The sequence below is a fragment of the Musa acuminata genome, chromosome BXJ2-9, assembly GCF_036884655.1.
Source record: "Musa acuminata AAA Group cultivar baxijiao chromosome BXJ2-9, Cavendish_Baxijiao_AAA, whole genome shotgun sequence".
NCBI classification, from domain to species: domain Eukaryota; kingdom Viridiplantae; phylum Streptophyta; class Magnoliopsida; order Zingiberales; family Musaceae; genus Musa; species Musa acuminata.
The window spans coordinates 33,206,942-33,219,061 of NC_088346.1; the positions used below are offsets into that span (position 1 = coordinate 33,206,942).

General features: G+C 39.5%; 1 protein-coding gene across 1 annotated transcript in view; it reads left to right on the forward strand.

Annotated features, from left to right (window-relative positions):
- Positions 1-1,287, forward strand: part of LOC103973642 (3-dehydrosphinganine reductase TSC10A) — a 59,098-nt gene extending 57,811 nt beyond the window's left edge. Inside the window, exon 3 of the mRNA XM_009388272.3 lies at positions 754-1,287. Coding sequence (XP_009386547.3) covers positions 754-1,052 — 299 coding nt within the window. The 3' untranslated portion in view covers positions 1,053-1,287. The remainder of the gene's footprint in view (positions 1-753) is intronic.
- Positions 1,288-12,120: the final 10,833 nt, after the last annotated feature.

Below are 12,120 nucleotides of genomic sequence, written 5' to 3' on the forward strand. Positions count from 1 at the left end.
TCCCTATCAGAAATCCATTTAGTCTTAGCAAATGCCCATCAATTAAGATGTCTAAGGATGGCTTGAAAATGATTATGCAAACAGATCAACTGCACACCCTCAACCTCATTTAGACTGGAAATGGCCTCCTTAGCTTCAAGAAAATTGATGCATGCTTGAAGCTAGGAAGCCTGGTCATTATGGTCCCCATAATGCTTCCTAGACTAATTCTTGGGCCATTGAAGTTGTGTTTGTCTCCTTTGTTATTTTAGTGTACCATTTTGAGGTTGAGTTTGTGTCCTTTTGTGACGCTACAATTTTGACACCATTTTAAAGTTGAGTTTGTTTCATTTATTGCTCTACAATTTTAACACACCACTATGATGTAGGTCCATTTAATTGTATGCATCATTTAAATAAATTTTATTAGTTTGCTAGATAAATAAATGAATGAATAGTTCCTATATTATGTGTATGTAAGTGGTGTATGTTTAAGTTTTTGATGGTGTTATTCCATTGTCCACCTGTGGGGCCTTCATCTCCAAGAGTTTCTCCTTGAACTAGAATGAGTGAGTTATTCTTTTTTGTAATATTCGTCACTATTATTGTCTTTTCCTCTCTCTCTCTCTCTCTCTCTCTCTCTCTCTCTCTCTTTTCCTTGTTTTATTCTTAAATAATTATTATTTTTTGAACTTGCTGTTCATCACACTACTGCTCTACAGTATTAACATACATTTTCTGGGCAACCGAATAAGTTGGGCTTACTGATTGCAGAGCACAAGAGAAGACCTGAGATAACAAATGTAATAGCAGGGTCTCAAGGTGGTATGAAGGCTGATGATGTTGCTAAGAAAACCTTAAATGGAATCAAGTCTGGACAATTTGTTGTTGCTTGCAACTTCGAGGGATATCTATTACATGTAGCAACAGTTGGACTATCTCCTCAAAGATCATACTTCATGGCATTTGTTGAGATTCTTGGTGTTGGTTTTTTGCGGTTTGTGGCCCTGTGCTACCAGTGGAGTTGGTTCACCAGTATCGAGAAATGGCATGCTAAAATGAAGAGCAGTTAGTACCTTCTTCTCTTGTTGTTTTAGGTTTGTTGATTATTGCTCTAGAACTGAAGAGGATTTGTTCATCTGCTGTTGTCCTTTAAGCACTTCAATGGCTGTAATGCAGATTTATTGAGAGACTTTTGACAATCTCCATACATAGTGGCATAGTGCATGAGTTCTCCTTCCAATTAGAATCTTGTACTGCTTTAATGAGTTCTCTCATAAATTTAATGTACTGCTTTATGTTGTGAAACAGCTGTTTTCTCCTTTAAATGTCATAATGCATGCATATGTATGATGAATCTAGAATAGGCAATGCTTGAAAAGTATAACGAGTCATTCTCTAAGCTTCTCACGCTCCTAAAATTCAGAACTAGGAACTTGTGGAATGTATCCTCTCTTATAGAATCAACAACGGCAGCAAAGTTAACCTTTGACATGCTGATTTCAGTTTTCTGCTTTATTTTATTTTTCCAAATTGCTTCAGGACCAATTTTGTTTATAGATAAGTTAGCGTGGGAAGAGACCGTTTTTGCTCTCGGGATCCCCTCTATCTATTTAACAAGCTCTCGACAATAACAATTACATCAATAAATAATATAATAACAGTACATAAAGATATAATAATATGATAATAGTATAGTGAATATGATAATACCATAAATTGCTCATCATTTTTTATCGATTCAAAATTTTCATCCATCAATTTTGCCTTTGCTATATTAATCTAAAAAAATTAAACTATCAATAAATTATTGGAGTAAGGTTCATTTTAACCTAGTTTTAGCTATGAACCTCTTAAAGCTTTTATGATTTATTTATCTAAAATATTTTTTATATTTTAAAAAACATAACATATAGGCTCCTTTTGTCAAGTTTAAGTTAATAAATATTAAAGTATACTTATGTGGTATGTTGACTCAATAATAAATCATTAATATAATGACACATATAATTTAGGATTAAGGTCCATTTTAACTCTTGTGGTCTTGATCATGGACCTCTTAAGCCCTTATGGTTTACTCGTGTATAAAATAATCAATATATTTTTAAAAATATAGTATATATGTCCCTCACATCAAGTTTGAGTTAATAGACATTAGAGTTTGCTTACGTGGTATGCTAACTCACAAGAAACCATTAATATAATTGTTGAACGGATTTTGATGATGAAATCAATTGATGAAGATAAGATTTAATGTGCGTTTGAGTGATGTAGGACTAACCTCGATCAAGGAAAGACAATTTGATTAAAGTAGGAAGAATCAAACATTAGGCCGGAGTGGAACATATTAGAAGATTGGACATCAGGCCGAGGGAATGGTCGACGTGCTAGAAGGACTTCGTGCCATGAGTTCGGGCATCATGTCGAAGGATCAGAAGTCAACATGTCGATTGAGCAATACACCGAAGGAGAGGACGAAGTGCCGGATGAACCAATGACATGCCGGACAACAAAGGATTTATACTTGTAATCATATATGTAGATCGAGTTAGTTTAGGTCTAATTGAGTCGGTTTTGGAGTGAAACAATGACAACTCAATTAGGGGCCAATTGAGCTTGAGTTGGTGCTGTTTTGGGCTAAGTGGAAGATCCATTTGATCACACATAAAAGGGCCAAGCGATGGCACCGCCAGATTGGGTGGTGGTACCACCCATATATAGTCTCCCAAATTGTGTCAGGTGGTGGTATCATCCAGTACTGGCGGTGGTACCGTCAATACCCCGAAGACACAAGATGAGATCATTTTGGCTCAAAATTTGAATCCATTTGGGGCCTATAAATATCCCACTCATCCTTGCTCGATTAACACATGAACTAAGAATAAAAATAGGGGAAAATACTATTGTAATCTTGTGAGAATTCCCCTCATCTAGCTCTAAGTGTTGATTTCAGTTTAAGAGAGTAGTGAGTGACTTGTAAAGGTTATCTCCTAAACCTGTGAAAATGAAAAAAGGGTTGTAAGAGGGTAGTTGATTTTTTCCTGTTAAAAGAAGATCGATAGTGAAAGCCGGTTGCCTCGACAGAGGAGAAATCAGGAGTGGACATAGATCACGACGTCCGAACCACTATAAATCGATTTGTAATTCCTGTTTTGCTTTTTATTTCATTACAAACTGATTTACTTACTACGCTTACGAACATTTTCAAGTTAAACATCTTTCCGATATGAGTTTCATCAAACAAGATTTTCTAAATCATCGAAGTTTTCCGATAGCACTAATTCACCCCCCTTAGTGTCATTTCTGTCCTAACAATAATGACATATATAGTTTAAGTTAAAAAAAAACTAAGACCTCCATCAATGGTCGGAGGAGGCGTTATCGTGGAAGCGACCATCAATAGCAGCACTGAGCTGCTGCTACCTAGTAGGGCATCGTACGAACGTAGCCTCTCCCGCGCTGATGATGAGCTCAGAAGCTTCCGATCCAATCTCAAGTGAATGTGCATTGACTAGTCCGATGCTAGGAACGTAGTGGTCTCCTGGTCCCTCTTCCTCCTCTAGGGTGTCTTCATCCCTATCGCCTCCCACTTCATCCTTTTATGCATCCCCACTCGTCGCGCATACGACGTGGTGGTCCATCTCTTCCTCACCTTTGCCTCCAGCCTCTCCTACCTCTGCCTCTCCGCCATTATCCGTCGTTATGGCCTCCATCACTTCCTCTTCCTCGACAAGCTGGTTGAGGAGAGTGAGCGAGTGCGGAAGGGTTACATTGTTAGGATCGAGAGCACTAAGAGGGGGGGGGGGGGGGGGTGAATTAGTGCAGCGGAAATCTTTCAGCGATTAAAAACGAAAGCTGCGTTCGTTCGATAAAAACTATTTTGATGCAAAAGCCGATTCTAAGATTACTTATGATTAAGTGCAGTTTACGTCTAAACACAATTTGCGTCTAAGCACAGTTTACGCAGTTTGCGTCTAAGCGCGGTTTACGTCTAAATGCAGATTGTGTCTAAGCGCAGTTTGCATCTAAGCGCAGTTTGCATCTAAGCTCAGATTGTGTCTAAGCGTAGTTTGCATCTAAGCGCAGTTTGTGTCTAAGCTCAGATTGCGTCTAAGCGTAGTTTGCGTCTAAGCTCAGATTCGGAAAGATCTGAACTCAGACACTCATTCGTAAAAGCGCAGAAGGCAGTTTGCAGTTATAAATGGAATCAAAACGTAAACGTAAACTGCAAAGAAACTCTTTCGTAAAAGCACAGAAGACAGTTTGCAGTTATAAATAGAATCAAAACGTAAATGTAAACTGCAATGTAAAGATCGTACGAAAACACCGATTTACGTCTGAATGCATATTCAGAAAGATCAGAACTTAGAAACTTGTTTGTAAAAGCGCAGAGAGCAGTAGCTATGTAGGAGGTTTGCAGTAATGATAAAGTGCTCGAAATAAAAGCAAACCAGAGATTTAGAGTGGTTCGGTCAGTCTTGACCTACTCCACTTTTGGCTTCCTCCACCGACGAGGTCACCGACGTCAACTAGAGGCCTTCCTTCAATAGGCGAAGGCCAACTGCCCTTTTACAGTTTCACTCCTTTTGACGGGCTCAGGAGACAACCCTTACAGAACCTTTCTCTCCTCTCTTTACAACTCAAGACTTGAAGAACATAAAGAGGAGAACTTTTGGACTTTACACAAATTTGAGCTCTTAGAATCACAGAAAAGATCAAGAATTCGGTGTAGGTCTGTATCTCTTCAGTGCTGAATGGGTGGGGTATTTATAGGCCCCAACCCAGTTCAAATTTGGAGCTCAAAACAATCAAATCTCGAAATTCCGGGATCAGGCGGTTGCACCTCCTGACTGGAGCGGTTGCACCGCCTGGCAGAGCTCGAAGACTAAGCCTCTGGGCGGTGCCACCTCTGTCAGGGGCGGTTGCACCTCTCTGCCAAAGCTCAAAGACCGAGCTCAGGCGGTTGCACCGCCTGACTGGAGAGGTTGCACCGCCTGGCAGAGCTCGAAACTTGAGCTCTGGCGGTGCTACCTCCTGACAGAGGAGGTTGCACCGCCCAGTCTCGCTCGGAGACTGAGCCCGGGGCGGTGCCACCTCTTGGCTGGAGCGGTTGCACCTCCCAGTCTCGCTGGGAGACATAGCCTGGGCGGTGCTACCTCCCTGCTTGGGCGGTTGCACCTCCCACAGCAACCTGGGTCAGAATGGGCTGAACCATTCGACCCAATTTGAGTTTTTTCAGGGGCCCAATTGCCCCAGGATTAAGCTAATGGGATCACCTCCCATTTCTAACTTAATCAAAGTGCTAACTACGATTATTTCCTAAGACATATTCTGCAGCTTGCTTCGGTGCGCCACTCGCTTCTTCCGGCGAACTTCCGTCGATCATCCGATGAACCCTCGGTGATGCTCCTGCGGACTTCCGGCATACTCCTGAACTGCGACGATCCACTTGGCAAGTTCCGACGAGCTCCTTTGGTAAGCTTCTGGACTTCTCAGATTTGTTCCCGCAGAACCTCCGATGACTGTCCGAACTTCCGTCGAGCTCTCGAACTCCCAACGTGATCATTGTCATGACTCCGGCGCAACTCCTACTGCATGTCTTACTTTCATCGTAGTTAATCCTGCACACTTATCTCAACACATACATTAGAAAACAAATGACAATTGACTTCATCATCAAAATCCGAGATTCAACATACATGGGCTAGCTCAACCGCTCCTTCCGCTAGCTCTCTGTCTTCATGATGTCATGCTTTGTAGGGGAGGTGACTTACAAGGTATGGTGGTACTTATCGGGATCAGTGCAGGTGCTATTCGCTGAGGCGGGCAGTGCCATGGTAGCATGCACCTTGGAGGTGGTGAGTGACATCCAAAAGCCCCTGAGTTTGTCATCAACGTGGGAGAAGCTGTGTACGATGCCTTGCTAGGTAGAGTTTGTCATCACTTTAACTTTTGATTAAGCGAGATGCAGCAAAGATATAAATGCAGTTTGCAGTTATGGTTCAAATCAGATAGTAGGCGCAAACTGAAATATGATATTCATACGAAAAATCTGATTTACGTCTAAATGCTGATTCGTAAATCACTTGATTAAGCGAGATGCAGTTAAAGCAAGGATATAAAGGTAGTTTGCAGTTATGATAGAAATCAAAACGTAAACGCAAACTGAAATATGATGATCGTACGATAAAACTAATTTACGTCTAAACGCCGATTCGGAAAGTTCAAAGCTTGAAACCCAATCGTGTATACGCAGAAAGCAGTAAGCTTTTGAGGAGGTTTGCAGTAAAGATAATATGCTCAAAGTAAATGCAAATTGAGATTTAGAGTGGTTTGGTCAATCTTGACCTACATCCACTTTTGGCTTCCTCTACCGACGAGGTCACCGACGTCCACTAGAGGCCTTCCTTCAATAGGCGAAGGCCAACCACCCTTTTACAGTTTCACTCCTTTTGACGGACTTAGGAGACAACTCTTATAGAATTTTCTCTCCTCTCTTTAAAGATCAGAACTTGGAAGAAAAGAAGGAGAAGAACTTTTGGCCTTTACAACAATTTTCAGCTCTAAAAATCACAGAATAAGATCAGGATTTCGGTGTGTTTTGAGTGCCCTTTCAGTGTTGAAAGGGTGGGGCATTTATAGGCCCCAACCCAGTTTGAATTCCGAGCTCAAAACTGTCAATTCCTGGAATTCCAGGATCTGGTGGTTGCACCGCCTGACTGAGGCGGTAGCACCGCTTGACTGAGGTGGTTGCACCACCTGGCAGAGCTCAAAGACTGAGCCTCTGGGCGGTGCCACCTCCTGTTAGGGGCGGTTGCACCTCCTGCCAGAGCTCGAAGACCGAGCTCAGGCGGTGCCACCGCCTGACTGAGGCGATTGCACCTCCTGGCAGAGCTCGAAGACCGAGCTCAAGCGGTGCCACCGCTTGATTGAGGCGGTTGCACCTCTTGCCAGAGCTCGAAGACCGAGCTCAAGCGATGCCACCTCCTGTCAAGGGTGGTTGCACCGCCCAATCTCGCTCGGAGACTGAGCCTAGGCGGTGCCACCGCCTGGTTGGGGTGGTTCAACCGCTTGGCAGAAATCAGGGTCCGAATGGGTTGATCCATTCGGCCCAATATGGGTTTTTTAGGGGCCCAATTGCCCCAAGATTAAATTAATGGGATCACCTCCCATTTCCAACTTAATCATTGTGCTAACTACGATATTTCTTAAGATATTTACTACAACTTGCTCCGGTGTGTCAATCGCTTCTTCCGGCGAGCTTCCGGCGAACTTCCGTCGATCATCCGATGAACCCTCAGTGATGCTCCTACGGACTTCCGGCAAACTCCTGGACTTGCGACGATCCACTTGGCGAGTTCCGACGAGCTTCTTTGGCAAGCTCATGGACTTCTCGGATTTGTTCCCGCAGAACCTACCGACGATTGTCCAAACTTCCGTCGAACTCTCGAACTCCCAACATGATCATTGTCTTGACTCCGGCGCAACTCCTACTGCATATCTTACTTTCATCGTAGTTAATCCTGCACACTTATCTCAATATATAGATTAGATAACAAATGATAATTGACTTCATCATCAAAATCCGAGATTCAATAATCTTCCTCTTTTTGATGATGACAATCAATTGATAATGGAGTTAACCTTAACTCCCCCTATCTATATGCCATACTTGAGATAAGTCATTCTTGAATTCAAAACCTTTGAATTCAAGAGACATAATGATAAGTTAAAATCATTTAAACTTATCAATACTCCCATCATGATTCCCATCATGATGTATCTCTCTGAAGATAATGTCAAGGCTTGACATTAATTTTTAAATTTTACATTACAAGTTTGAATGATGGTTATAGTAGCAATTCATTATATTGTAAGATATCAACATGTAAAACTGCGAAGTAAGATTTTTTGTTTGATATCTTGACATGATACAAACAAGGCATAATGCAAATTATAGCAATTATAGCATCAATTCATATATCTCTTGGTGATGCAAGCATGGCATTAATACTCATATATTTCTCCCCCTTTGTCATCAATAAAAAGCATGGTAATTGTGATACTAGGAGAACAATATAAGCGAATTTTGAGCATAAGTGTGATGCCTTTACTAGGTTCATGTCATTTTCAATAATGAGTCAATTATGCAAACATGACATGGAGATATCAATTTTGTTTTTACTCCGTATCTCCACTGTTTATTTGTGAGTTTACTTTAAATGAAGTTAAAATTGATGAGAGATTAAATCTTGCTTTATTTTCACAAGGATCAAGATATGTATTAGAAACGAATCCTTGTTAGTAAAAACACTATCATTCATATAATCAGGAATCATTTTATTAAATCTATTTCTTTAAAGAGTATTCTTCACATAGGTGTATGAGAGATGTATTTCATATGTCAACAATGATGAGAATTAAACTCATTATGACATATACTTTATTAAGTTCGGAAGAGGATAATGTATCGAGAAACTCTGATTTTTAAGAGAATCCGAAAATGAAATTAAGACTTTCCTACATTCGGACGAGACTATGCTATTGATTTTCAAATATGATCATGAAGACAAAACATGCTTATCATCATGGAAATTTTTATATTTATACACATAATTTCTAACATGTAATTGTGTAAAATCATCATAGCAATTAAGTGAAATTGATCAATCAATCAATAAAGTCTGAAAAATAATTTCAACAAGTTTATGTATTTGGACACATCAACATTCCTAATTCTTTTCTTATGAAATCAAATTGTTCTTTACTTAGAGATTTTATAAAAATATCAGCTAGTTGATGTTTAGTGTTATGGCAATAATAATATCATGACAATGTCATGACTCATCAACTGCATTGGTATATCATTTTCTCAAATCATATTTATCATGGAAACCAAGGCACAAGGTTTTCAAAGTAGTTATAAAAATATTTAGTTTCAATGTAAAATCCGACAATGAATAACGAGATTAAACAATGAGAGATGTTTGTAACTCTGCATATGCTCACAAATAAATACATCAGGTAACCATATCAAGGATCAAGGCAAAGGGCATCATGGTGAGTAACATAAAGAGTTTACAATAACAATAGGTGATTGTGTTCACATACAAGCTCATTCAGGAGGTGAAAAATTAAAGTGCCTAAATAAAGAGTTAAATTGTCGATGAATTTGCTATAGCTCAGATAGGATTTGATCTTGTCGATGTTCAAGCCGTTCTTGTCTTTGTTCAAATCGGTCCATCCGAATCCCAATATCTTTGACAGATGATGCAGTAGCTTGCTCAAATTAATGTATTTCCTCAAAAGGAAAGATCAGAGGAGATTGAGTACCCCTAAAGACTAGTGTTTCCGGTTCTAGTTCAGGTTGGGGGGGATCGGTTCTTCTAGGCATTCTAACCCAGTTACCGTTTCTATAAACACATCTTAATCGGTGAAGTAGATTTTTATTTATTATGCTAAACCTATCTACTTTTATTACTTCTTCTTCCGGTGGTATTGGAATATCATAGGCTTTCAGTATTCTAGTGATTATACCATCATATGGAAGCATCATGTCTTTCTTAGATAATTCTAACATGTTTTGCTGGATAAGATAACCAAGACAGATGTCATGTCCTTTCATGATCCAATACATATTTCCTAATTCTATTTGGCTTACTTCATCATGATGGTATTGTTTAGAGAGAATGATGCTAGTTAGGATATGATGAAGTACCTTAGTGTTTAGTGGTAGTAGATGTTCACAACTTTTAGGAACAAATGCTAAGTTGGGATTGACGAAAATTGTTCCTAAGGCTTCAACATATGTTGTCCCAACAGTTTCATCATCCCATGATCCTATAAAATAAAGTCCTCTATTTTTTAGGGGAATGCCTATCATGTCGCAAATGAATTTATCCGTAATAGAGATGTGTTGTCCTAAGAGACAGGTAGATATTCTTTCTTCTTCGTCTACTTGTATATTGTTGTAAAACAGTCTAACAAGTCTTGGATAGATGGGTTCACTAATTTGTAAAATAGGGAGTAGATCTAAGTTTGCAAACCATTGGATTGTCTCTAAGTCTCTTAGTTCATTTAAATCTACATGTTTTCCCTTATTGACACTCCTAAGTTTGAAAGAGGAAAACTTTTCAGCATGATATTTTGAATCGAAAAGGATAAGATCAAAATCTTCTACTAATCTCCTCTTCCCTTTGTCGCTTGAGGATCTTCTAGACCCCATAACTACTTAGTGAGATCTTCAATAGAAGGAGAGATTGTTGATCTTTTGCTTCAAAATGAGGAGTATTTGGGATGCTATGAGGGGTGAAATGGAGGTGGCGAAGCTTTGGAAGAGTAAAGAGGGGAAGGGAGTGAGTTGGGGTCGGTTCCATCGCCGGCCCTAGCTCAGGTTAAAAAGAGGCAGAATTGCGGGCGGTTGCTGGGGCCGTGCAACCGCTTGCAACACGTGACAGCTGGAGGTGCTACCTCCAACTGGGGCGGTGCCACCGCCTGCAGGCGGTGAGCACTTGTTCTAACTGCAGTGTGATCTGATTTGAATCTTTTTGACTTAAGAAGAACTTTTATTTAGAGCAATCAACTTTACTTACGTAATTACGTAAGAATTTTCATTGTAAGATAAGAAATTTTGCATGATCAAGATAGATCTTGTGACGTGCATACTCTAAATGTCGTGCACATGTTTGTGACAGATCGTTCAAGTTGGTAAGCCTTGTAAGTTCATGACAAACTTAGTAAGTTCATGATATAGTTGGATTCGAAAGTAACGAACAGATGACATCAATGGGTTTGAAAATCCAGAGGATATGTGAAGTAAGAATCATGGGTTTCCAATTCTGAGGGATCAAATAGGATTGTATCTATATCGCATTTGTAATTTTAATTTTCTAATCCTCTTCTATCATTTAGGCTAGAGAGCATCGCGAGTTCTTTTTGGATCTCGGGTCATGAATATCGAGAATCCAAAGAGCAGGATATTATTTCTTGCTCCCAGCTTATGATGTTTTATGTCTTTACAAGAAAGGATGATCTTTAGGTACCCATTTGCTTTTGGGTGCCTCGAAAATAGATCTATATTTTTTATCATGTTGCATAGAATTTATCATGGTTCCTTTAGGAACCCAAATTAATATGTTCGGACTAATTTTCTTGAATGGACAATAATGCGTTTTGTGTCTAAGTTTGCAACAAAAGTTGCATTTGCTTTGGTGTCAAACATATAAGATGAGGCCTTTTATAAAGGTGGTTGGATTTTGGTGAGGACTTCTCATAAATCCGATTCCACTTCTTTTGGGAACGTGACCCTTGTTTGCAAGGATCATGTTCAAAGACTTGCTACCAACCTCGAATTTCTTCAAAGTGTCTTTAAGTAGCAAGTTTTCCTTTTGGAGAGTTTCTAGATCATGACATTTTATGCATGAACCTAAACTATCATGATATTCAGTTTTTAACTTATCGAAATTACAAGTAAGACTATCATACTCCTTTTTTAGCAATTTGTATTTTCTACTAATAATCTTGCATTCATCAAATAAGTCATGGAAGGCATTTAATAATTCATCAAATGATAAATCTGCATATATTAAATTTGTTACCTCCTCTCCGATGGCCATTAAGGCATAATGAGCAACTTGTTGGTGTTGGACTCCTCTTCTTCGGACGCGCTCGAGTCATCCCACGTTGCTTTGAGCGCCTTCTTCTTTGATGTTCTCTTTTTGACTTAGGGACAATCACTTTTGTAGTGTCTCAGCTTTTTGCACTCATAGCAAATAACTTGGTCCTTCTTGGGTTCAAGTTTATTTTTTGTGTCATTCTTAAACTTATTTCTTTTAATGAATTTTTTAAATTTTCTTGTTAGAAGTGGCAAGTGATCGTCATAGACCTCATCACTTGAGTTTTCTCTCAAGTAGTCTTCTAAAGTTCTGAGTGTCATATCCTTCCTGTTCTTTGGAAGGATGTCTTCTTGCTCTTCATGAGCTTTGCAAGTCATCTCGTAGGTCATTAATGACCCGATTAGTTCTTCAAGAGGGAAGTTGTTTAGATCTTTCGCCTCTTAAATAGCAGTGACTTTAGGATCCCAACTTTTATGAAGGGATCTTAGAATCTTATTTACGAGCTCAAAATCCGAAAAAAAATTTT